The sequence below is a fragment of the Podarcis muralis genome, chromosome 17, assembly GCF_964188315.1.
Source record: "Podarcis muralis chromosome 17, rPodMur119.hap1.1, whole genome shotgun sequence".
Classification (NCBI taxonomy): Eukaryota; Metazoa; Chordata; class Lepidosauria; order Squamata; family Lacertidae; genus Podarcis; species Podarcis muralis.
Genome location: NC_135671.1, coordinates 33515753 through 33542085, shown reverse-complemented (window position 1 = coordinate 33542085; position 26333 = coordinate 33515753). Strand labels below are relative to the sequence as shown.

The following is a 26333-nucleotide window of genomic DNA, read 5'->3' as shown; positions in this document are numbered from 1 at the left end:
CGCCGCAGTACGCAACCTGAAAACGCACAACCTGAAGCAAATGTAACAAGAGGTATGACTGTATTTTTAAAAAATGAATGTTACTCGCCCCCAAGTACCTCAGGGCTTCAAGATCCAGCCTGGTCTTCAGACTTTGTATTTTTTTAAAAAATGTGTACCCTGTGTGTATTTCAGGCAACCTGAAATATTTTGGTTTCTGGCTTTGTACCCCAAAATTTGTCTACTAAGGCACACCACCTTAGCTGGGCCTTGTCAGAAAACAGCTCTCCCCATGGCTGCTGCTAGAAAAGAGAGGCCTTTATAGCACCCTGAACTCCTGGCAAAGAATTGAGCAAAGTTGAGTGAAAGCTGGGCTTTTTTGCTTCTTCTTTGGCACCTCCTCCTCCGGGGTGGGGTGAGGAAGTTCCCCAGCCCCCACACCAGCCCTTTTTTTCTCTCTTTGTGGTCTGATGTCAGTTGCAAAAGAGGAAGCTGTCGCCTGTTGCAGTTTCACAGCCGCCAAGAAGGGTGCTGCTGGTGGCAGTGGAAAGCAGTCCAAGCACAGCACCCTGGAGCAGCCCCTTGGGTGTTGGTGGTGGTGAGAATGGAGCTGTGGAAGCAATGCGCCCGCTGGCTTATCCAGTGCCGGGTGCTGCCCCCCAACCACAGAGTGACCTGGGAGGGTGCCCAGGTCTGCGACTTGGCCCAAGCCTTGCGCGATGGCGTCCTACTCTGCCAGCTCCTCAACAACCTCACGGCTCATGCTGTCAATTTGCGGGAGATCAACTTGCGCCCCCAAATGTCCCAGGTAAGCAGTGAGGCAAGGGAAAGAGGGTCGTGTCGCTTGAGCCAGCAAGGTCTCTGTGTCTGCGTCGCTGTGAAGAAAGAGCAGGGTGGAAGCACAGTCTCTCGCAACCACAAATTCTTCAGTGGAGCTTGTGAAGCTAGCACTGATCGCTGAGGCGATCTACAGCTTTTGGACATCCCCATGGATATTTGTGTTGGGATTTGGGGTTTTAGCCTCTGAATAATTTGGGGTAGAGAGAGGCAGGTGTCAGAGGATCTAGGCAGCAAGAACAAGAGTAAAGAGCAAGGGAATCGAGTGTGGTATTTATGATTTATGCCACCAACATATGCGAGCTGTGATAGCAGGAAGGGAGAGCATGTGATTAAGCGCACCAGCCATCAGCGGGAGCATGAAACCCACCTCGTATTTGTACGCTGAATCTGGTGGGGAAAGGGTTAAGCTACCTCTGAGGAAGTAATTGCTGTGTGATCTTGCATGTGTGGGTGGGGAAGTATTGGTCTGCCTGTAGCTGCTGTGCAAAGCAAGGATGGGGCGGGGTTTCAAGGTGCACAGTGGTGTGGGACAGATGTGTAGATTTCGCTTTGACTGTGAGGCAGGAGGGCTGATGCCTCTGCTGGTGTATGTGCATGCGTAGAGATGAGGTGAAATCGGCTGGTGGAAATAAGGAGGAAGCTCGGAAAGGGGTTATGCAAGAGTGATGTGGGACATATACATATGGAAGGGCACAGGCCTAACCTAAGGCGAGATTGCATGATCGGCATGTGAACAGCCATGGCTGCAGGCAGCTGATATGGTCTGAGAGAGGCTCTGTGGCCACTCAAGTCAAGATGTAAGAAGCGAATGTATCCAGACCTGTGTGTAGATCGTATACGAGACTAAATTGAACATGGTTCCTTTGAATGTTAGGCCCTTGCTGGTGAATTTTTCATCATAAAATGCAAACTCTGGAATCAGAAACCTTGATGAGAATAAGGGGTGCTCATTTTGACCATGACAGTTAACTTCTTGTACAGTTAGGTGGTGGTGTTTTTTTTCAAAAAAGGAAAACTTCTGCAATTGATAAGACATACCAAAATGACAGCAGGTGATATTTGGCAGGAAGGAAATTGAGGGAGAATCATTTGTGGGCTTAGGTCTTCAAAGGTCTCACCTGTAGACGCACCACCCAGACCTTACTTGATTTAGCAGATGCTGCCTTCACCTTCTGAAGCATTTCCCCAGCACAACAGGTTGAAACTTGCTGTTTGTTTAGAAATGAAGGGAGCTCATATTTCTGAGAACTCTGTAAACTTTGTGGGCAAGTGGCAATTGTATTGGGTGGGGTGGGGGAGACATTTTGTGTCAAGGAAGAAAGCTTGGTTTTGCTTAGGCAAATTTCTCTTTTGTGTATGGGAGCACAGTCTCACATCTCATATCACGGCAGTGTAGCCTACAGGGAAGAGAATTTTCCTGCAACCATTTCCTCTTGGCTCTCATTGTACATGGCCTGACTTGCCTGGCGTTTAGCGAGTTGTATTTGTCTGACGTTGTTTCTCAAACTGTTTGAATTCGAGCTGCACACCATACATTTAAAGCACAAGACTTCCTGCAAAGAATTGTGGGAACTGCAGTTTCCCTCTCACAGAGGTACAAATCCCAGCACCCCTCACAATCAACAGTTCTCAGGATTATTTGGGGGGGGGGGGAGCCATGTACTTTAAATGTGCATTTGGATGAGTTTTAAATGTACATTGTGGAACTGCCCCTATTCTGCTCTCTCCCCAACAAGTATAGCAACCCCACTGTTCAATGAGATCTGGCGAGTCGAGTGCGGCCACTTGCACATCACACACCAAAAAAAAAACCCCAGGGGAAGAAGCACTGGTCAAAAAGAGGGCAGATTTACATAATTATTTGCATATGTTAACTTGCATGTGCATAGGCAGAAGCAGAACTAATTATTGTAAATTTAAATACAATGCATCTAACCAAAGTAGAGAAGACTGTGACCTGGTTAGCCCAGGTGCTAACAGCTGGTGGGCTATTTCTTTTTTTCTTCTTTTTTCTTTTCAAATAATCTTTATTAGTTTTTCAATTAGATACTCCACATACACATATTGTATTACATTTATACTTGCTCTTCAGAGCTGACCTCCCTCCTTCCTTCCTTCTGGTTTTTTATATCACATATAATTTTATCGCATTACTTTCTTCCATTGTATATATTTTTATTCATTTTCCATATTTGTCCATAGTGTATCCATAAACAAATAAGTCCTCATGTTTATACAGTTCTTGTTGTCTGTCTGTATTCATTTACCACTACTGTTAGTTATATTAGTTTCCTTATACATTTTGCTTCTTCTTATTTTCGTTATCCATCACTTTTGTTAAACTTTCCCGTTATGAGGTTTGTTTCCAACTCTACTGGTTTTACCATTTCATCTTATCTTTCCTACATACAACATAAATTTTTGCTGATGGGCTATTTCAAGGCACCTGCTCTCCCTCCTTATGTCCTCTGTGGAGTAAGGCAGATGTCCACCCTAGAAGCGCCTGGCTTGTTGATTAGGGCTGGGCCGGCCCTACCATTAGCAGAGTGGGGAAGTATAAGCTGTGTGTGCCACATGGCCTACCCTACACACCTTGAGCTACTCTGCTGTCCTCTGTGGACACTATTTCTTTGCCAGCATGGAGATAATATTCAGTTGCCAGCCCAGACAGCTTCTGTGCAAGGAACGAGAGTGCCACCTTGTCCTCCTACAGGCAGCAAAATGTCTTGGGCTGGCCTTGGGGAAAGGAATATTAGCAGTGTTATTTTTCTAGTAAAAGGGGTGCCAGAACTCAGCTGCCTTGTTCTCTTATACAGTGGTACCTCAGAGGTTAAGTACTTAATTTGTTCCGGAGGTCCATTCTTAACCTGAAACTGTTCTTAACTTGAATCACCACTTTAGCTAATGGGACCTCCTGCTGGAGCACAATTTTTGTTCTCATCCTGAAGCAAAGTTCTTAACCTGAAGCACTATTTCTGGGTTAGCGGAGGCTGTAACCTGAAGCGTATGTAACCTGAAGCATATGTAACCTGAGGTACCACTGTAATGGCAATGGCGCCCACCTGAGAGGTGCCGGAACTGAGTTCCTGTGAGTTCTAGCTGAAAAAAGCCCTGAATGTTAGGGTTTTATTAGGACACATGTAGCTCTCCACTCTCTGGATTGGCTCCAGTATTATTGACTCAATCCATTTTAGGAGGAAGCAAGGAAGCCTGGCAATGAGACAACATGGCAGATTAGCTTTGCCCACGCAACTGAGGTGTTTGGCGGGAAGTCCTGGCTGTTTTGTTTGTTTGGTGTCTGAGCCAGCTGTAAGGTATTTTTTGTGCTGGCTCCATCATCAGCATTGCTATCACTTGGGCAACTGCTTGATTTCTGTAATGCACAACCAAGGTACTAAGGGAGCCAGGCTTCTGGGCTCAACCCACCACACCATTTAACACGCTGCCATGAGGAGCTGCAGCATGCATGGCTGGGCACTTTCTTTTGAGCCACAGCTTCTGTTGAGGCAAGATGGATGCTGCCCAAGCAATGTGGCACATCAGAAGAGTCACCTGCAGAAGAGTGGCATGTGTGTGCTGCCTTCACATCTTGTTTCCCGCTCTGGGATCCAGGCACATGCTCAGCCCACTATATTAAAAACAAGGCGGTGCTTCCAGCAGATTCTATCAGGCTTTCTCCCAGATACCACGTTTTTTCACATCATAAGTTGGCACCCAGGGTTGCTGTAGCAGCTCTTCGACATCCTTCTCCACGCTACCCTCTTATAATCTGTTGCAGAATGGATCTGATTCTTAGGACTAGAATGAGGTTAATACTTGTTGGGGTGCCAGCGCCCTGCTTGAATGGCTTGCCAATGAGGGAGGGACTTGCACCAAAACAGCTCAAAAACAGCTTGAGTCCAGTTGCCGTTGACTTTGCACCATCTAGCAGTGGTTATTCCTCTAGGCTGCGGCAGAGGGAGAGAAAGGACGCAGGGATATTCCATGGGCTATGCTGAAATACTAACTGCCTTTGGCTCTTATTTTTCATCATCCATCACCTAACAGTAATCATTGCATCTGGCAACCTGAATTTCTGCTTTCTTAATTGGACTTTATAAAAACTGTAAAAACTGCTGCCTGAATTTCCTTTTTTTCTTTCCCCTTCCCCTCTTCTACCTTTTCTGTCATGTCTTTTAAACTGAGCACCAAAGGGCATTGTTATCGCCTTGTTATTGATCTGTAGCTACTCTGGGAACCTTTTTGACCGAAGAGTGAAAATGCTTTAAACAAATTATAGAAGGACAAACCATGGTTTGATGTAGCCTGAAGTACTTATACTCATGATGAAAGTAAACATTACCTGACTGCTTTCTGTTACTGTGAGGGCATTTGAATCCAAGCTTAGCCCAACAGAAAAATAAATGCTTGATATGCACTAGGAAGTATGTCAATGAAAGCAGAACATTTCCTTGCAGTATTTTCCTTGCTTGTTGTTTCCCTTGCAATGCTTTTAGATCAGAATACATATATTTGCCAGAGTTTGTTGTACCCACAAAACACATCTCTGGACTGATCTGATAAAAGCTTTCAGTTCTGCAGTAGCCACCCTAGGCATCTAGTCATGCTGTTGGTGGAAGCAGAAGTTCCTTCCCAGGCAGCCTAGTCTTATGAGCAGACCTCTCCAGAGGGATGTGCCTGGGACGCGGGTGGCGCTGTGGGTAAAAGCCTCAGCGCCTAGGGCTTGCCGATCGAAAGGTCGGCGGTTCGAATCCCCGCGGCGGGGTGCACTCCCGTTGCTCGGTCCCAGCGCCTGCCAACCTAGCAGTTCGAAAGCACCCCTGGGTGCAAGTAGATAAATAGGGACCGCTTACTAGCGGGAAGGTAAACGGCGTTTCTGTGTGCGGCTCTGGCTCGCCAGAGCAGCAATGTCACGCTGGCCACGTGACCCGGAAGTGTCTGCGGACAGCGCTGGCCCCTGGCCTCTGGAGTGAGATGGGCGCACAACCCTAGAGTCTGTCAAGACCGGCCCGTACGGGCAGGGGTACCTTTACCTTTACCTTACCAGAGGGATGTAAGAAGGCATCCATTGTGTTCTGCCATGTATTTTTTTTTGCAAGCATCTCTGTTTCTATTCTGCTGCAGTTCAGCTTTCTACAAAAACTACAATATTTGTCTCAATGGTCTGCAGTGGTGAATATTTACGCAATAAATTATGTCCTTAAATTATCATTATGTTACTCCACACCATTCATTTCAGTGCAAAGGAAACCCAGTGCAAGTTGGGGGAGGGTTGTCATCAATTCCATATTGTTACACATTGTTTGCAGGCTGAAAATCACAACAACAGGGAATACCAATTGTACGCACTGAAACGATTTCCATTCTGGACATGGGACAAATAAGGGAACATTGGTGATTTCGGCTCCCATTTCTATCTGTAGCTGCTCCAGGAACCTTTTTGGCTGAAGAGCCACCAAGTCTAAATTTGTGGGAAATGTTACGAAGCCTGGAATTATGATCGTCACTCCTTCTAATAGCAAATTCATGCGCTGAGTGGTGCAAGGATTGTTGCTAAGCTGAGGCCACTGAGAAACAAGAGGGAAGTATCAGCAGACTTGGGGAAACCCAGGGCTTGCAGAAGTACAGGAAAATGTTTTTTAAAAATACCCCAGAGAGCACAAAGGTGACTTACAATAGACGTTAAAACAATGAAAAACTGTGCAGCAAGAAGCTGTGAGCTTACAAAATGCTGATGACAGTTGAACCAAAAGGGAGAGACCAAGAGGGCAGGCAGCCAGAAAAGGGTCTGAAGAAACCAGAAGTCAGACAGACTGTGAACCTACACTTTACTACAAGTGCATTTGTTGCAATAATATCAGGATCTGTTTTCTTTTTAAAAAAGCAACCATCAAATGTGCTTCCCTCCTCAACTATATCAGGATCAGTGTGGTGTGAGCAATCTGTGAACATAATACACATTGATTGTATACTGTGGTCCTGAGATCTGGATCCCATGCTTGGTTTTTTAATAATATTAAAACCTGTGGTTGCTGCAAGCATAAAATTTAAAATATAATGTAGTTAGGCTCTACATGAGTCTATTAATTGATTCTACAAATGCATGTGTGTGGCATTTATCCCTTTACTTCTGAAGCTATTCCCTCTCAAAGCCTTGACTGCTCTTCTTCCAGGCTGATAGGATCCCTGAACAAGAATGATCTGCTCCACGATAAAAAGTAGGGAAACATTGCAATATTCTGTTGCTTGTACCTATAAGTCCATCCGAGGGAGATTCAGCACAGCTTCTGCAAAAGGAAGTACCCCAGCTTCACAACCTTTTTTTAGAATTTGTGGAGAGTGTTTGAGAAATAACGTCTTGACAAATACTCTCTCTAAGACTTGGAAGGAATTGCAGCTGTCATGGGATAAGGCGGCAGGTCATGATCTGAATTCGTAATAGTCCAAAAGACCGTAAATTGAGGCTAGCAAGGAATAAATGGGCAGTGCTCATAATGAAGGAACCAGGAGGCAGAATTGTACAGGGCTTTGTATTTTTTTATTCATAAGCGATCTGGAGTCAAGGGCGAGTCACAAGGCAGCCAAGTTTGCAGGCAAACTATTCAGGAAGTTGTTTTTTTAATAACCAAACTAGTAAGAGCTCCAAAAGTAGGGTATTTAAATTCTCCAAATCCCCACATTCTAGTTTCCCAAATCCCAACAGCCTAATCTGCATAGGATGCAAATTATTTCCCAGTTACACAAACCAAATGGTAGGCCGAGGAAGATTTAAGCAACGTTGCTTCTTCCATTCTGAACGGTCCCCTGCCAATGCTGCTTTATCTGGGCTAGTTTCCCTGTCCTTAAAGTTCCCCTTCTCAAGAGCTCCTCCAGACAACACTTTTAGTCTGCATTCAAGGCGATCGGTACTGGGATGGAATTACACGCTCCTGCATTCAGGGCTGTTTGCAACCTCAATAATTTCTGAACGGTGACATGGCATTTGCTGCAAACTGTGTGGTATCCATTGCTCCCCCCCCCCCCAATAAAAAGTTACTTTTCATACTAAAATTTTCCATTTTAAAAATACACCTCTGATGCGCTACAGCCCTAGGGTGCTCTTGCAGTATACTGTACTGACTTGAATTTGCTTCTTGCTGATGTGGCCACTCCCACATACTTCCTATTCATGATGCATCAGTGGAAATGAGTGAAGGTTTAGCACAGCCAGCACGTCTTTAACCACTGATCCCCCGGACTCGGGGGAGATAGTTATGCTGGGGTGGGATAACCTGCTTCTGTGTGGTGTAGTGGTTAAGAGCAGTAGTCTCGTAATCTGGTGAACCAGGTTCACTTCCTCGCTCCTCCACCTGCAGCTGCTGGGTGACCTTAGGCCAGTCACACTTCTCTGAAGTCTCTCAGCCCCACTCACCTCACAGAGTGTTTGTTGTGGGGCAGGAAGGGAAAGAGATAGCCACTTTGAGACTCCTTAGGGTAGTGATAAAGCGGGATATCAAATCCAAATTCTTCTTCTTCTTCTTCTTCTTCTTCTTCTTCTTCTCCTCCTCCTCCTCCTCCTCCTCCTCCTCCTCCTCCTCCTCCTTCTTGGAGAGCTGCTGGTCTGCTCTGCTTTGCTGCTACCTTTGTGGCAGGGAAGGCATACCCTCCAAGTGTCCCAATTTTCCAGGACAGTCCTGGAATTATGAACAAAAAAGGAGGGGTTGAGGAGGGTTAGTTGAAGGAGAGCGAGAAGTGTCCCTAGTTTCATCTGAGGAAGGTTGGAGGGTATGGGGAGGGGAGGTGCATCAGTGGGATCAGGAGTCAAGTGAGAAGTAAGACCCTGTTGCTTTCCTTTCCTCCCTTTGCTCCTGGGGCTGTGACTTATTTCTTTGCCCAGCTGCGGGGTGCAGGGAGCTGGAAGAGGACCATAGCTGTCAACCGTCCCTTATTTGGCAGGAAACTCCCTTATCCAGTACCGTGTCCCGCTGCTGTCCCTTATTGATGATGTCCCTTAAATTCCCTGGGTTTCAAGGGAAGCAGCTCCTCTCCCTCCCTCCCTGCCGGCCAGGGAGGAGGGAGGCTCCAACTGTGTTGCTTGGCTGCGTTGCTCACTCAATAAGGAGTCTAAGAACAACTGGGGGGGTGGAGCTTGCATGATTTGTGCTGATCAAATCGGCTGTGTTGCCTGGGGACTCGCCTTTGCTCAGCGCTTCCCAGCGGAGAGGTGACGGTGGTTTTCCTTGCTGCATCCCCTTTGCCGGGTTGCTGCGCTGTGGGAACCACCGCTTGAGGCTTCGTTTGGCTGCTGGCTGGGCTTTCTGCCTTTGGCTCGGAGGGGCTCAGAAGTTGAACATACCTGTGTCTGGAAAATCCCTTATTTTGTTTTTTTTTATATATATAAATTTTTATTGAGTTTTCAGAGTTTTATAACAACAAAAAGAACAAAACAAAAACAAAAAGAACAAAAAAGAAAAGAAAAAAAAATAAGAAGAATACAAATAGATTCTTTCATCACCCTCTTTCTTGACTTCCCCCCACCCCACCCCATGCATCCCAATTCTCCTGTATAATTCAGCAAGTTCTTATTTCAGTCCTTCAACCTGTTCTTGTTATACTTAAACTTAATTCCCATTGCTAGGCCCAATTTAATTATCTAGTTCTCTTATATACATTAAATCCATTTTCTAAGATCGATCCAGGTTCTTATACCATAAATTCCACTTTTTCATATTAGAATCTAAATTAAGATAATAAAACCCAAAAATCATAAGATGAAGTGAGATTTTCCCCCCCTCCTCCCCGCCCTGGTATCTGTCCCTTCCCAGATCCCTGTCCTCTTGTAGCACTCTTAGCCCGGATTTCTCACATCAGAGGCTTTTAAGTCCCTTTGAGTCTCTCTCCGCCTGTTCTGTTGGTAGTCCTTCTTGTAGGTATCCAAGTCTCGAGGGATGTTAAACACAGTCTCTTCACCTTCTCTCCAATCACCTTCCAATCGGGTTTGCTGCCAGAGTTCTAACAAAAGTTCCTCGAAATCACAGTCAACAAGGCCAGAAAAAAGGAGAAAGTCCCAGTTGTGTTTCTTTATTTCTTTGACTTTAACTCCATGATGTCCGTGGGCTTTCTCCTTTGCTTTTCTTCTCTTGTAACTTGTAATCCAAAAGAGTTCTCTGTTCCCTGGCTGCACAAGTTCGTATTCCTGCACTTTTTCCCCTCCAGACTCCTTTTCCACCAACTCCAAAGATGTTTTTTCTGGTTCAGTTGTAAAATCTTTCAAGGTCAAGTCCTCACTCCCATCCGCAGGGTTGTTTATTTTAGAGATCAAGGTCATCAGCTGCTTTTCCATAACCATCTCTTGCTCTTGTAGAGTTCCCACAAGACAAAGAGTTCTTTCTATTTCTGCTAGTAGTTTTCCTTCCGCAACCATTGTAATATCACTGGTTTCCCCTAGGGGGATTTCCATTTTTCAAAGTTCCTCACCAACAGTCCTGTACTTTATTGTTACTTGTTGTTACTTTATTTCCAATCCCTTCTAGTTAAATGTAACACCTCTGTGTCAGAGAGATATAAGGATACAGTTCTTATCTTGATCTAGCCGTTTGACAGCTCAGTTGACAGCTGTCAAACTCCCGTTCTTTCACGCTAAGTTAATACAGGACACACCAGGGTCCCGGAGGGGGGGGGGTCCGTAAAAACTTTCCAAAAAAGAAAAAAAACACCTCTTCTCTCCAGCACCGCTTTGAAATAAAAAGTAAAAGCTTATTCTCACAAATTTATGGAATCTCTTGTCAGTCCAAAAAGGCACAAAAAGATTTTTTAATCCGATCTTAGGTTTTCGTTCCTTGCTTCCAATTATCTGCATGAAAAAGGGGGGGTGCGGACTTCCCTTTAGCACTACCCCCCCGTTCGTTCCAGATTAAGGATATTAATTTCTTCTAAAGTCCGAATTTCGTTCTACTTACGGGGTATTTGTTTCCAGTCCAATTGTCGGGAAAAAAGTTGACGCTCTCCGGTAATGGCTTGCGGCTTCGCTCCGCTGAGGTAGCGGTCTACTCTCAGCACCACGCCACTCCTCGTACCTTCTCCGCAGCCTTTAAAAAGGCTCTTCGACTGTCAAGGAGGGCGTTTAAGGTGCCCACCGAGTCACCAAGTCCACAGGCATCCGCGCCTGTGGTTTCTGAGGGTCCCCGCGTCGCCGGCACGGTAAGACCCGTCCTCAGCAGAGCCGATTCCCTCCGGAGCTCGGAGGGAATCCGCCATTAGCCGATCGCGTCAACCCGGAAGTCCGAAAATCCCTTATTTTGGCTGCTGATCCCTTATTTTCGAGGCTGCTGGTCCCTTATTTTCAAATCTGTAAGTTGACAGCTATGGAGAGGACTAGGGAATTGTGGCAGGTGAAGAGGCAAGAGAAGGGCTTTCCCTGCATTCCCATACATAAAATCCAAGCTCTGCATACACAGCACATATATGCTTGGGGGGTTTCCCCCCTGCAAAAGATGATAACACGGGTTTCCACTCAAGCACAATTGCTCAGAGGATCTTTCCCCTGTCTTGAGCCACCACTGGGAGGTGGGAGAGAGAAGTTAGGCTTGCAAATGCTTACAGCTGCTCAAGTCTCTGTCTGAGCGTTTCCCAGACTCTGAGTCACCCACTGGAAACTCAGTTCTCTTTCCTTGGCCATTGGTTCCCATGAAGTGCTTGGCTTGTGCATTTGACCCTTAGGATCCTAGGCTGGAATGGACCAAAAGGGACGTCAGGTCAGCAAATGCTCACCTTTGAGTTTGGGACTTCAGTGGTCAGTCCCTGCCCCAGGAAATACCGTAGTCAGAATGCCATAAGAAGCTGCATAACAAATCAGAGAATTCCAAGACACGCCCCCCCCCAATACATTTCTATGATGGAAGGACCAATCTGAAGGAACAAGCAACCCAGTGTTTTCTAAGTAGTGGTTATATTTTGGGGGTACTGCTCAGGTGTGTGCCCCTGATCCCTTGCAATGTTGGCCAAGGACACATGGTTGGGATGTGCATGGCCATCTGTGATCTGAATGCGTCCTATGTGGCGGCACTGCAAGGATTCCTGGAATGGCAGGGTGGCCTGTTTTGCAGAGGGCAGTCCTTTGTTTGAAGGTGTGCTCTGTTAGTAGAACGGCTGCCTGGTCCAAGCGTGACTGAAAGATAAGGCTTCCCCACTGCGGACAGATGTACTGGGATTTAAATTACGATGGTTATTTCTGTGTTTGTATCTATGCTGATAAATTACCACATGCTAATCTGTGTCCCTTTGGGCCATCCTGTGGGGTGGACAAGTTGTGGCACACTCATTTCAGGTGACAGGTTTTCCTTGGAAGAACCACAGAGTCATTACTAGACAGAACGATATGGCAGAACCCCCTTCAGTCCCTGTAAGAACTAAATCTGTATAGCGCATCTTTTCCAAGGAAATGTTATACGTGGAAAGTCCATGCCTTGGGGGCCTGTTCTCTGAGGATGCAAGGAAGAAAAGAAAAACCCGAAATGTTAGAATGGGGTGTGAATTGTGCTGAATTGCGTAGGGTGAGAGAGAAGGCTTTTATTTATTTTTTGTTTTGTATGGTGAAGTACCTGCGGCAAAGTTTTGATGAAAAGTAGTATGGGGAAGAGGATAGTGGTCTCTAAAGCATATCTGAATCATTGTATCCTTCTTTTGGAATAGCTTTTGGAACTAGGTAACCTGTGACCCTGAAGATATTGTTGAACCCCAAGTCCCATCAGCTGTAGGCAGCATGGCCAGTGGGGTCAGGGGTGATGGGATGTCCAGAAACATCTGGAGAATTGAAGTTCCACCCCGCTTTCAGATGGTGTCAAGGGAGCCATGTATCTTGAGGGGAGGGCCTGACTATTAGAACAACTTAGAAGGCCTTTAGCATTCCAGATGCTTCGGCAGGTTACAAACCTATAAACAAGCATGCACACCCAGTTGTTGATACTGTTGTTGAATGGGGCCAGGTGTTAATTAGAGGGAAACCAATCAAGGACTGGGTTTGTAAGGTAGTTGGTGTAGCTGCTCTAGGAGAGAAGGAGCCATCAGAGATTAAAAAAAACAAAAAATAAAACCAAAGCTACGTGTGTCTTAGCAACAGGGCAGATTGTGATAGTGTAGATGGAGAGGAAGCCTTGAGAGGGAAGATAATTTTGAGCACTGGGGAAGAGCAGATTGCCATCTCTGTGTAAATCAGTTCAGATTAGGCCTTTCTCGGAAACGTCATAACTAGCAGTGCATGATGTGGCGATAGAGCTCATGCTTTGCTTGCCGAAGGTCCCAAGACACAGAGTTGCCATGGAGTCAATCAAAAATCCCCTAGTGCAGTGGTTTCCAAATAGCTAAGTACTGTGGGTCTCCAGTTTTTCAAAAGCCAAGCCACAGACCCCCTAGCTTCCAAAATGTTGATATCTCTATGGTGCCACAGACCCACTGGGAACACCAATTGGGAACAACTGCTGCCCTAGTGCTACTCTCTGATAGTGACTATAAGTAGGAGTGGAGCCACTGCAATACATTGCCTCTCACTCCCAACTCTCAGAGCCACTCCAGAAGGATACTGTGGTCAGGTGTATTGCTTGCCTGTGCAAATCTGTGATGTGGGTCTGTGCCCTACTTAAGTCCCTTAAGTACTGGACCACACCTCTAGTCTTGTGGTAGTACAGACATTTCAGAATGGCATCTTTTCCCGATCCCTTTCACTTTCCTTTTTTGGCACAGAGACTCCTTTAAAAGTGCTTATAAGCAAACTTTACCGAGAGACAAAAAAGAGAAACACAACTCTCTTGAGTTTGTTGGATCCTCTTGGAAGTTTCCAGCACATACACACAAAAATGATTTTTTAAATTGGACTGCATACAAAATTTGGCAGGAATCTGAGGGGATAGGCCAAGAGCGAGTCAGACTTTTCAGATCCAGCTTTAGATCTCAGATCGTGAAGTGAACTGAAGACCAGCAGTGTCCGGCCTATGGTGTGTTTCAGGGCTTTCATCACTGCTCAGTTTTTATTGTAAACTGTTAGAAGAAAGCCTCTAGGCTTGAGCTGGGAGTTTGATTCTGGTTCTAATTTTTTTAATCAATCTGAAAGCAGAGGTATTCACAGCTGTTGCCAAGGGGATGTGGTTAAAGAGGCTGAACCAGAAAAACACACAGTTGGAGTGCGAGCCAAGAGCTGTATCCAAGCATCTCCTGCAGCTTTGCAAAGGATCCTGGGCACAACATCACAGCTCTTGAAATACAGGCTCTTGAACCCTCCCTGTCTTCAACATAAACCTCTGCCATCCTCTGCCTCAAATTTATTTGTAGAATGCGCACTTCTGTGGTCTGTTGTGCTTTGCACATGCACACTAAGTTCAATGCACCTTACTTCCTGGTAAGGGACTGCAGCCTCATCTTCTAAGCAGACCCTGTGTGTTCCACTTCTTGTTGTAAGTTCTCTATTTGGGTAGTTATTTTAGTTCTTCTCCTTTGCACCTGTTCCAGTTCAAATACCTCAGGGTGGCCACAGATGATCAAAACAAGACCATATTGCAGTTGTCTTTGATGAGGGCTTGCCTGATTTTATGAGTACTTCTTGTTCTCCACTGAATACTCCGCTCCTCATATTTTGTCCTCCAAATGGCCTTTGCTTTGTACCTAGATAACAGTTTAGTGGTTTCATAGTTTTCCATTGGTCGAGATCCCCAGGCCTTTTTGCTTCAACGTAAGTTCCAGCAAGAGTTGCCAACCAACCCCTTGCTTGGATAGTTCACTTGGTAGAGCATAAGACTCTTAATCTCAGGTTCATGGGTTTGAGCCCCACATTGCGCAAAAGATTCCATGTGTTGCAGCGAGTTGGACTAGATTACCCTTGTGGTCATCTCTGATTCTATGATAGCTCAATGATAACCAGAAGACTCCATCTTGGCCTGCTCTAGTGCCTTTAACAGCAGCTTGATCAGCAGGGCTGCTCCCCAAAGGGTGGCTTTAAGCATTCAGAGGCAGATTTAGGGGAGCATGACCCGTTCAGTCACACTGAGTACCAGCGGTCATTCGCAGGCACCCTCCCGAGTGTTGCTGGAGGGCGCTGAGGGGAAGGCAACAGACTGGGATGCAGCAGCCCCACGGGCCGGGAGCCGAGCCCTGGGCTGCGCTGATTTTGGGAGCAGCATACTGGGGCATCTGGACTTGGGCGTCACTTTGTGTTCCAGAGCGCTGCCCCCAAAATAAGCACCACCCAGAGCACCCCACCCTCCCCACCCCCCATTGGCTATGCTACTGCTGGGCACAGAGCCTCGGGTGTGCTGCCAGGGATGCCACAACTATTATTTAGAATGCAGTGCAAGGCAGAGAGGAGCTGGATTTTGGCGCTGCACAGGGCACTGCTGAAATTTGGGACCCTAAGATCAGCCGCTCTTCTTTTGTAAGGATTGACATTTGTTCTGATTCAGCAGTAAACAGCAGGTTTTCTTGGGGGAAGAGGCAGGGGAAGAGAAATGCCTTTTGGACCTGTGCTTAGAAATCACAGGACAAGTGTGGAAGAGCACTCAAGACTAAATATCAGGAAGAAATTTCTGGTGCTGAGAGCTGTTTGGCAGTGGAACAGACTCCCTTGGGAGATGGTGGTCTTCCCTTCATGGGAAGTTTTTAAACAGGTTGGGTGACCATCTGTCAGGGATGCAGGGGTGCCTGGGTTGTGATTCTTGCATTATAGGGGGTTGAACTAGATGTAGCATGTGTGCCAGTGTCCCCACACTTTCTGCGAGCTGAATCAGAACAAATGTCAGTCATTACAACACAAAAGCAATACTTCAGTAGCGGATCCTGGGGTCTCAAATTTCAGTGGTGCCCTGTGCGATGCCAAAATTCAGCTCCCCTCCATCTTGCGCTGCATTCCAAGTAATGGAAGCTGGTTGCGTGGTTTCGTTGGCACCTGTTTCATGCCACGTCTGCTTTGCCCAGTGGGAGCTGTCCATTTTGGCTTGGTGCTGTTCTCTTGTTCTGAGGAGAAAACGGCCCATGACAATGATATTTATCTGCAGCCTGAAGATAAAATTTGATCTTCATAACTAGGTTCACCATAGTTCAGGGAGACACATAGTTTTTCTTCTTATCTCTTCTATATCTCAACTTGATCCCCTCCCCCTCTTTCCTTTTTCCTTCTGTGATGGAACTCCTATTTGGGGACTTCCCTGGCTTTTTTCTGGCCCACGTAGGACCCGTCTGGATAGTTGGCCTTGGTGAAGATTTGACGTTTTCAGCCCCAAAAAGTTTTTGATTTGAGTTTCTACTGAAATGAGGCTGCATTTTAATGTTGTACTTTAATCTTGTTTTTAAGTTGTATTTTAATCAATTGTTTTATACTTGGTGTTAGCCACCCTGAGTCCGGTCTTGGCTGGGGAGGGTGAGTTATAAATAAATATTATTATTATTATTATTATTATTATTATTATTATTATTCTCCCACAAGATTAGAATTCTGAAATACTAGGCATTAAATGCGCCCTCCAAGAAAAGGCTGTGAAAGGACTAAAACCAGACAAGGAATGTAATCTGGTTCTTGGTACCAGTTCAGATTATGATGCAGCAGACTCATCACTCATAATAAGTTGCTTGTGTTTTTATTTCATTTTTTTAAAAAGTGGGGAGTTCAAAGCCGCTTTGCTCTGCCCACAAATTCCCCCAGGATGTGGGTTCAAGATGGGAGAGGAGGGCAAGGATTTCTTGAGGTGTGGAGAGACATGTACTTTACCTCATAATCTGTGTGGGGAAACAGGAGGTAGGGCCTTGTTTACTCTACCATAGATGCAATAGTGTCTCTGATGGAAGTGTGGAAGAACTCTGCAGCTCCTTGCCACCCCTGATGCCACTTCCCCTTTCACAGAAGGTACATGGGGCAGAGTTACCTCAAGCTGTCTGTGCTGGTACAGTTGGGGCAGCAAGTGGTTGCATGGGGTGTGTTGAGTGGGGCTGGTGGAAAGGACTGGGATTTTCCACTCTGACCTTTATGGGTCTTTTGCTAGCTGGCCATATTTAAGGGATGATGAGCCATCTCACTGCGGTTGAAAAATGTGATGAACACATAACCATGCCAGCCAGCCATGCCACTCAGCACTTTTTGGCAGGAAGTAAACGTGTTGGGGAAACATGGTCGTATGTCCCCATCCACATGGGATGGGGAAGTCAATTGTGCAAGTCAAACGGGGCTTGCTCCTTTCAACTTTCTGAGTTCATGTATGCGCTTGTTGGCATCTGTCTGTCTTGGGAGACAACGGAGGAGTGTGTCTTTCGGAGTGAGGTCAAACCATTGGAGAGTTACAGCACCTGTTGTGAATGTGGAGACTGATATAGGAGAGACATGTTTTGTTGCAGCTGGGGCATCTGGTTGTACTGCTGCAAGGTCATTCCTCCTCAACCCATCTCTTCTGCTAAATTTTGCTCCATGGCTCCACCTAGGAATTCACAAGTGTTAATTCCCACTGGCTTTAAATTTTGTGTCTCAGGGTTATAATTTGAAATATGCGGCTCCCTTCTACGAATGGATTGAAGACTTACACAAACTTGCAACATATGAACGACTTGCATATAAATGCAGACTTGCCATGGACAAATTCAGTGAAATTTGGAATCCATTCTTACAAATACTGTAATAGGTTAAGATCTGGTGAAGTACAATAATAACCTTGTAAAATATACAGTTTTGTGTTTTCCCCCCTCCCCCTTTATTTTCTATCCTACACGGGTTCTGTTTCTCTTTTTCTTTTTCTCTCTTTTATTTGCATATCAGCATGTTTAGTGGACATATAATTATATACTTTTTGAACTTTCAATAAAGATGTTTAAAACAAAGTAAAATATATCTTTTTAAATATGTGGCAGATTAATGTACATGCAAAGTGCCAGAAGGAAACCTGTTGGTGGTCGTGTTGCTGAGTCTCATTCTCAGCTTATGTTCCTTTCTCTGTGCTCTCCTTCCAGTTCCTGTGCCTCAAGAACATCCGAACCTTCCTCGCTGCATGCTGTGAGAAGTTTGGTCTGCGCAAGAGCGACTTGTTCGAGGTCTTCGACTTGTTTGACGTCAGGGATTTTGCAAAGGTCTGATTGCTTCATCTGCCTTCTTCACAAAAAATACAGTTTTCATAGGCACTTTGTTATTGTCATCAAAGGAGTCAAGGCAGCCTGTGAACGTAATACAAATCTGTTTCATACATAAAATATAGCTTTGTAAAATAAGTATCATAGCCACAATAGCCAACAGTCTCCATGTGCAATACATGCTAGCAAACTGATACATGTAAATATAATACTCAGCTGTAACATGACACATAAAATGTGCATGCTCTAAACAGATCACATGCTTGCACAGAAAAACTATGGATATGCAAGCTCCCCAAAACTCATGTTCTTTTTGTGGTTCTTCAAGCAAGCACCAAAATATTCCATGCCTCTTAAAACACTTGAATGTACAGGAGTCCTGAGGAAATGCAGACACCCCCATTCCCAAGCCAAGCCCCACTTCCGACTCTGTCAAAAATCACTTACCAGCTGGTGCTGCTGTGCTCAGTGAGTGCAACTGGCAGGAAACAGCCAAAATAATGGAAACGTGCTATTTATCCGTATTTATCAATAATAATCGTTTGCCATACATTGTAATTTTGATAACAAATAAGTGATTTATATTAGGGAACAAATTATCATTAAGAATAAGCCTAAGTTCAGAGGTCATGACCGCTTCCTTGTTTGCAATAACACCTGCATTGGGTCTCGGTCCTGTATACCTGAAGGAGCGTCTCCACCCCCATCATCCAGCTCGGACACTGAGGTCCAGTGCCAAGGGCCTTCTGGCGGTTCCCTCGCTGCGAGAAGTGAGGTTACAGGGAACCAGGCAGAGGGCCTTCTCGATAGTGGCGCCTGCCCTGTGGAACGCCCTCCCAGAAGATGTCAAGGCAATAAACAACTATGTTATTTTAAAAGACAACTGAAGGCGGCCAAGTTTTGGGAAGTTTTCCATGTCTGATGCTGTATGGTTTTTAATATTCTGTTGGAAGCTGCCCAGAGTGGCTGTGGAAACCCAGCCAGATGGGCAGGGTATAAATAATAAGTTGTTGTTGTTATAAATTATTATTAACTAGAGTTTCGACGTCACTTGAAGCTTTGACCTCAAGACAAGAATGTTCTATGGGGCAGAAGATGGCAGCTTGGCCAGCCAGGGGGCAGGTGCTGGCCATGTCTGATGCCTCAAGGGTGGAGCCAGAAGAGAAAGAGGGAGGTGGCGTCCCCCAAGTGTTGTGGGAATGAGTTCTAAGCACCTTTTTACAAAAGGGAACATACATAAGGAAGAAGGAACTTGTGGTTTAAACCACTGCTTGAGTCTTCCGTACAGGTGTGTCTACCAGACCTTCCAGGCAGACAGATATTCTCATTTACTGTATCTGCTGCCCACATTTTATCATTCTAAGCAGCTGCGTGATCATTCACAATCTCTGAGGCAGCAAAACATCTTGAGGAGTTCGCCTCAGTGCAAAATCGCCCTGAGTGCAGCATTGCCTCTGAAGGAGGGAGCCGCTGTATTAACACCAAAGCTTTGGGAGCTGCCTGACAGCATGTAAACAACATTCCCTGACCTCCCGCTCTCTGCTCAGTAGGCCAGAAAGCAAGCAGGCGCTTGCCCACAACAGGATATGAAATGCAGCAGCCGAACCACGCAGGCGAGTTGCAAGTGGGCATGTTCTAGAGGAGGAAGCCTGTAACACGTGCAATCTTTCTGCAAAGGGTTTCCTTTAAGCCAAAGGTTTATTTTAAAATGCTAGCGCAAGGTTTCCATCCTTAGCTAAATGTTTGCCTGGCTGCAGAGAAAAGCGTGGAAAGATTGAGTGAAATGAGTGGAAGGATGGTAGAAGGAGAAGTGTAGAGGAGTATGATGGTCATCCAATTTAGATGTCCTAATGTAGCTTATCTTATACCAGGGCCGGCCCTACGATGAGACAGAGGGAAGCAGCTGCCTCAGGTGGCAGATGCTGAGGTAGAGGGAGCAGCCAGAGCTTGAGTGCCACTTGGCCTGCCCTGTACCAGCTACACTAGCTTGAGGCCCTCAAGTGCACTGGGAGACATTGTCCTTTCACCAGTGTTGGAGTAAGAGGCAACTACCAGTCCAGCTGGCTTCTGTGGACAAGATGGTGCCCTGGGGGAGGACGCCATTTTGTCCTTCACCTCAGGCAGCCAAACGTCTTGAGCCAGCCCTGTCTTCCACCTGGAACTCAATCCAAACTTGGTTTGCTCGTGTACAAAATGAAGGAAGCAGGCAAAGGTCTAATTTTAACATTAAAAGGGACACATCGAAAAGGGGAGTTGAATCCTCTCTCCTCACAGCTGTGGAGATGAGTATGGAGAAAAATGCCTGAAGCAAGGCCGGGGAGAGTTCAGCATCCCTTTTTTTGGTAAAATAACAGAACAACAACTGTCAAATACATAAGAAATTACTATAGGGTGTGACGGGGTCTTCCTTCTCTACTGGCATGGCATCTGCAGATTGCTGGCCAGCTGAATTTTTCTGAGTGGAGAAAAACCAATTTGTCTCCTCCTTCAATGAGCTTGGGCTGGCGTACAAAGAACGCCCCGACCACATATTTCTCAATAGCCCTGTGAGGTAGGCCCAAAGTCATCTCAGGAGCTTGATGGCCAAGTAGGGGATTGAACGTGGATGCCCCCATTTCTAGTCTTAACTGATGTTTCTAGTCTTAGCTAATGTTTATGGAAGTTTTTAATGTTTGATGCTTAATAATAATAATAATAATAATAATAATAATATTCTGTTGGGAACCGCCCAGAGTGGCTGGGGAAACCCAGCCAGATGGGGAGGGCATATAAATAATAATAATAATAATATTATTATTATTATTATTTGCATTTTAAACACTACACCACACTGGTTTTTGGAGCCTGCCTACCTTCTGTTTTAAATGTGACTGGGGCAATTCTGTTAGTAGACAAATTTGGCAATCCCATCATGCCTAATTTGACCTAAAACAGATTCCTGCTCAACCTTTTCCTGATTGCTTTTGAGAAAGAAGTTTTTGTTACAGAAGCCAGCAAGGTACAGAGTGCTGGGTTTAATGGCAGGCAATTGAGACTCAGACACCCTGCTTACATCATCTCTTTTGATGCCCGCTGTTTTAGCCAACTTCTTGGATTGCCCATGCTGCAAGTCCTTGTCGCAGCTGGATTTCAGCCCCACAGTTGCAACAACTTTTTAAGAGCAAGGGGCACTGTAGAGCCATAGATTCTGAAAAGAGGGGGCACCCACTGCAGATACATGAAGTACCAAAATAATGAACTAATATAGGAATAACAATACAGTCCAGCCAGAATCGAGCATTCTTAATATCTAAGTGAGAGATATAATAATAATAATAATAATAATAATAATAATAATAATAATAATAATAGCAACAACAATAATAATTTATTTATACCCCGCCCATCTGGCTGGGTCCCCCCAGCCACTCTGGGCGGCTTCCAACAAAACACTAAAATACAATAACCTATTTAACATTAAAAGCTTCCCTAAACAGGGCTGCCTTTAGATGTCTTCTAAAAGTTTGGTAGTTATTTTTCTCTTTGACATCTGGTGGGAGGGCGTTCCACAGCGGATGCCACTACCGAGAAGGCCCTCTGCCTGGTTCCCTGTAACTTGGCTTCTCGCAGCGAGGGAACTGCCAGAAGGCCCTCGGCGCTGGACCTCAGTGTCCAGTTTAACTTTCTCAAACAGGACTTAAAAGTGGTTAATTTTGGTTGGATTGTGCCCCTTTATATAGTGATCTTCTTAAACATTTTAAGCACTCCACACGCATTCTTTAAACAGCCCTGTAAGACTTGTCAATAGTGTTGAGAGCTAAGGCTGATAGCCTGCCCTGTGAATTCATGGCTGAGTCAGAGGTAGAATTTGAAGTGGGGGATTCCCTTCTCACACATTGAGTCACTGTGCTGCATCAGTTCTCAGTAGCAATCGTGGAAACAACAGAGGCCCCAAATGCTTTTAAAAGTATAAAACCACTTTAATAAGTCATGGCTTCCCCCCAGAGACTCCTGGAAACTGTAGTTTGTTAAGGGTGCTGCGAGTTGTTAGGAGACCTCCTTATTCCCCACACAGAGCTACAATTCTCAAAGTGGTTAAACAGTCAATCCCTCTCCGCAGGGAACAGTTTGCTACTGTTCTGGAAATTATTATTTAATGGGCATCTGGAAACTGAGCAAACTGGCATTGTCCTTCATCTTGATAGTCTCTGAGTGTATTTATATGTGTGCGGATTAGGGTTGCCATATTTTGAAGAGCAACAAAGAGGACACATTTGCCAACTTCTCCTTTGAACTATAGATCTCTATGATGATTCTCATCATGAAAAAGAGGGCATGTCTTGGAAAAAGAGGACTGTCAGGGAACTGCCATCAGTGCCGGAGGGAGAGAGGCAAGCTTCAGAGGGATCCCAGAGAGCGTCCCGGGATTGGGAGAGGCAGCCCATCTTCTGGGGAAGGGAATCAGCTCAGCTCCAGTGGAGAAGGGGGGCTGATGGGGGAATCTGAGAGGGGGTCACATGACTCTTTGCCGGGGACCAGCGGGGAGAGGAAGGGTCCTCCGCTGCCTACGCCCTCCTTGCGCAGAAGGCTTCCGCGCAGGGAGAGTAGGAGGAGACTGGGCGTGAAAGAACTTCTGTGTTGGAAGAAATTTAAGAAACGCCCACTGATGGATTCTGCCAGCGATTGAGACAGCCACGGGCGAGTGGCTGTCTGGACAGGAAAGGTTCACTTAGGCAACCCAGCCAGGTGTTGGCACTGGCTTACACACGAGCAACCCCTAGAACCATTACAAGGACCTATAGCAACCCTGGAATTAAAGCAGCTCTTACTTCCACCCCACCCCAAATACAGCAAACATGACATCTCCTAAGTAGCCTTATCGGAATGTTCTCGGTTAAATTAAAATGGAACAATTGTACCTTAAGTAATTATAGTCAAGGTAACAGGAAAGGCTTAATTTATATGCAAACATTCTGGAAACATAGACTAATTTCATTGGCGTTTATGCAAGATGTCAGCTAAATAATGTTAACAGTACAATGTGATACATTACAGCAATTAACAATTAGATCGTGTTCTTCCTTTTAGTTATTTTCTACGTTGTAAAGGCTTTAGAAGTGTTTCTAAAAAGAAATCCAGAACTGGACAACCAGCTGCAAAGTGGCATTCCCTGAGCCCAGGCTACTTAGTAAAGCTCTCTTCATCTTGTGCCATTTTCCCCATCTCTCTGGCTGGCTCTTCATGCCCTGGCAGGGCACTGGGGACTGGGATGTCTCTGGGTTGGACTTGAATTTCTGAATTCATTGGGTTTTATTGTTTTGTTGTATATTGTATTACTGGCTCTGCTTTTTGACATTTCAACAAAAGCTGCCTTGGCTCTACAAAACATGGTGGAATATTAATGTTTAAAGTCAATAATCAAGTACCCATGGATTAAGTCCAATGTTGCTGACCACACACCTCTCTTTCTCTCTCTCTCTCTTCTTCCACGTAGGTGATTGACACCTTATCAATACTTTCGTGGACACAGGTTGCTCAGAACAAAGGGTTTGTGTAAGTGCAGATGGCTTTCATGCATGGCTCACACAGATGTGGCATTTTGTGAAACTGTTGTAAAAATAGGGACTGCGCCTTTGCTCACTCTACTCCCCTGCCATCTCTGCTCACATTAACACGCCCCCCCCGAGTTTCTCCTTCCCACCCCATGGAACTGCGAAGCTCATGTCACCTTCCAGTGTGGTGTAGTGGTTAAGAGCGGTAGACTCATAATCTGGTGAACCGGGTTCGCGTCTCTGCTCCTCCACATGCAGCTGCTGGGTGACCTTGGGCTGGTCACACTTCTCTGAAGTCTCTCTGCCTCACTCACCTCACAGAGTGTTTGTTGTGGGGGAGGAAGGGAAATGAGAACGTTAGCTGCTTTGAGACTCCTTCGGGTAGTGTTGGTGCTGACCTTTAAAGCCCTAAACGGCCTCGGTCCAGTATATCTGAAGGAGCGTCTCCTCCCCCATCGTTCTGCCCGGACACTGAGGTCCAGCTCTGAGGGCCTTCTGGCGGTTCCCTCACTGCGAGAGGCCAAGTTACAGGGAACCAGGCAGAGGGCCTTCTCGGTAGTGGCGCCCTCCCTGTGGTACGCCCTCCCATCAGATGTCAAAGCGATAAACAACTACCTGACATTCAGAAGACATCTGAAGGCAGCCCTGTTCAGGGAAGTTTTTAATATGTGACATTTTAGTGTATTTTTCATCTTTGTTGGAAGCCGCCCAGAGTGGCTGGGGAAACCCAGCCAGATGGGCGGGGTACAAATAATAAATTATTATTATTATTATTATTATTATTATTATTATTATTATTGTGATAAAGCGGGATATCAAATCCAAACTCTTCTTCTTCTTCCTCTTCCCAACCTACTTTCTGAAGCCACTTCTCTCTTGTATTCTGCAGGGCTGCTTTGCACCCTAGTTTTCACCTGCACCACATGTCCATGCCTTCTTTTGCGAGACCCCCCTTTCACACAGAAGTCACACCCCCCCATGGTAACTTCCTGCATCTTCCTCCTCCCACGAAGTACATCTAGTAAGTCCAATTATTAAGCCACCATCCCCTTCAGGCCCTTTCGTGCCCCAGCTTTCCTCTTCAGCCCCATACAATTACTTCCTGCTTTTCTCAACAATCCCTTTCACACAGATCACCCCCCATTTCCATGCCATCTCCTCTCCTTTCTGCTGTGGTGCAACCCCCTTTGTGCGTGTGTGCACACATACACCCACCGGCCCTATTGTCACCTCTAACGCCTTTTTCCTATCTCTTTTTTTATCCCCCTTGCACACAGACCACTGTTTTGAGTGTTCCTCCCTTCTCTCTGTCCTCGAACAACAGCAGAAGTTTGAGTAGGTGTGGAGGAACATTGAGGTGGAAATTGTGGTTTTTAACAATGGCAGAGGTTTCAGTAAATCAGGGGTGGAGGGCCAATAAAGGTTGTTTTTAAAAATATATACTGTATATTAAAAAGACAACCAACAAATTTTAACAAGGAGAAATAGCAGAAATGGGTATGACAGAAACTAACACCAAAAAGCCTAACATACAGTGGTGCCCCGCAAGACGAATGCCTCGCAAGACGAAAAACTCGCTGGACGAAATTTTTTGAGTTGTTCCGCAAGACGAATTTCCCTATGGGCTTGCTTCGCAAGATGAAACGTCTTGCGAGTTCTTGCGAGTTTGTTTCCTTTTTCTTAAAGCCGCTAAGCCGTTAATAGCCGCTAAGCCGCTAATAGCCGCTAAGCCGCTAATAGCCGTGCTTCGCAAGACGAAAAAACCGCAAGACGAAGAGACTCGCGGAACGGATTAATTTCGTCTTGTGAGGCACCACTGTACACAGCCTGTCCCAACTTTCTTCTCGCTGCAAGCAAGCCTTGTTTTAATCTGCCACTTCCTCTCATCCCTTTCGTTATAAGAAAAAAACTGCTCCCTTTCCCTTATGGGGTATCCAAGGGCCCATATAGAGTCCTTAAGTAGGTTCCCTATCAGAAGGAGAAAATAACAGAGGCCAACCAGAGAATATTGAGAGAAGCAAGGCAGCTAGTAAGCCTGATCTTTATTAACTGTTGCAACAGGGTCCCCACTCACCACATGCAAGAGGCAGGAGGGACCCAGAACAATGGTGAGCAAGCCCTTATATAGACTTTTGAAGTTGCTCACCCTGTAGCCAGAGACCACACCCCAAAACATCATACATACATGACAGAAAGAGGCAGTCTACAGCAGAAATCTTGTCTGCCAGGATACCTGATAATGGTCACTGATTGCATTACTTGGACAGCCCACCCATTCTTTTGTGGTGGTAAATATATTAATTCCTGAATCCAGGTCACAGGCTCATCCTATTCATACACACATATGCCCTTAAGACAGGTAAGCAAAACACAGTGGAGAGGCTTTTCCATTTCTTTCCACCTTGCAGAGAAATATTTGAGGTCACTGGGAGAGTCAAAATAGTTTGAGAGAGTCAAAATGACTTCAGGATTATTCTCCTGTACTATTTCAGACACGTGGTTTATATACTTATGTATAATAATAATACGAATAATAATAATTATTATTTATTTATATCCCGCCCTCCCTAGCCAAAGTCAGGCTAAGAGCGGCTAACGTTTGCCTTGTAGATTTATGCATTTATGCATATGCATTGGCCTTGTATTTTTATGAACATATGATTTATATATATGAGACCTTAGAATTCCTAATCTACTCATACCTCTGCTACTGTTTAAAATCACTTTTTCCTCTCTCAGCGTATTTCCATTCATCCTTTACTGCTGTTGTTTAAAACCACCAATTTCCTCTGTGTCTCTCCATCCCTGATTTATTCAAACCTCTGGTGTTTTAAACCACCATTTCCTTCTCGGTTTTCCCCATCCCTGCCTTGCTCAAAGTGCAAGTTTGGCTTCACCAAAGAGAGGAGCCAT

General features: G+C 45.5%; 1 protein-coding gene across 6 annotated transcripts in view; it reads left to right on the top strand.

Moving 5' to 3' along the window:
- Positions 1–438: 438 nt before the first annotated feature.
- Positions 439–26333, top strand: part of VAV1 (vav guanine nucleotide exchange factor 1) — a 66265-nt gene continuing 40370 nt past the window's right edge. For 2 of the 6 annotated variants that reach the window (XM_028712715.2, XM_028712716.2), the window contains exons 1-3: positions 444–787; positions 17773–17889; positions 23363–23421. In XM_028712715.2, coding sequence (XP_028568548.2) covers positions 584–787; positions 17773–17889; positions 23363–23421 — 380 coding nt within the window. In that variant the 5' untranslated portion in view covers positions 444–583. Of the gene's footprint in view, positions 788–17772; positions 17890–23362; positions 23422–25609; positions 25780–26333 lie in introns of those variants that run through there. The other 4 variants (XM_028712719.2, XM_077921077.1, XM_028712714.2 and 1 more) reach the window with 4 other exon arrangements.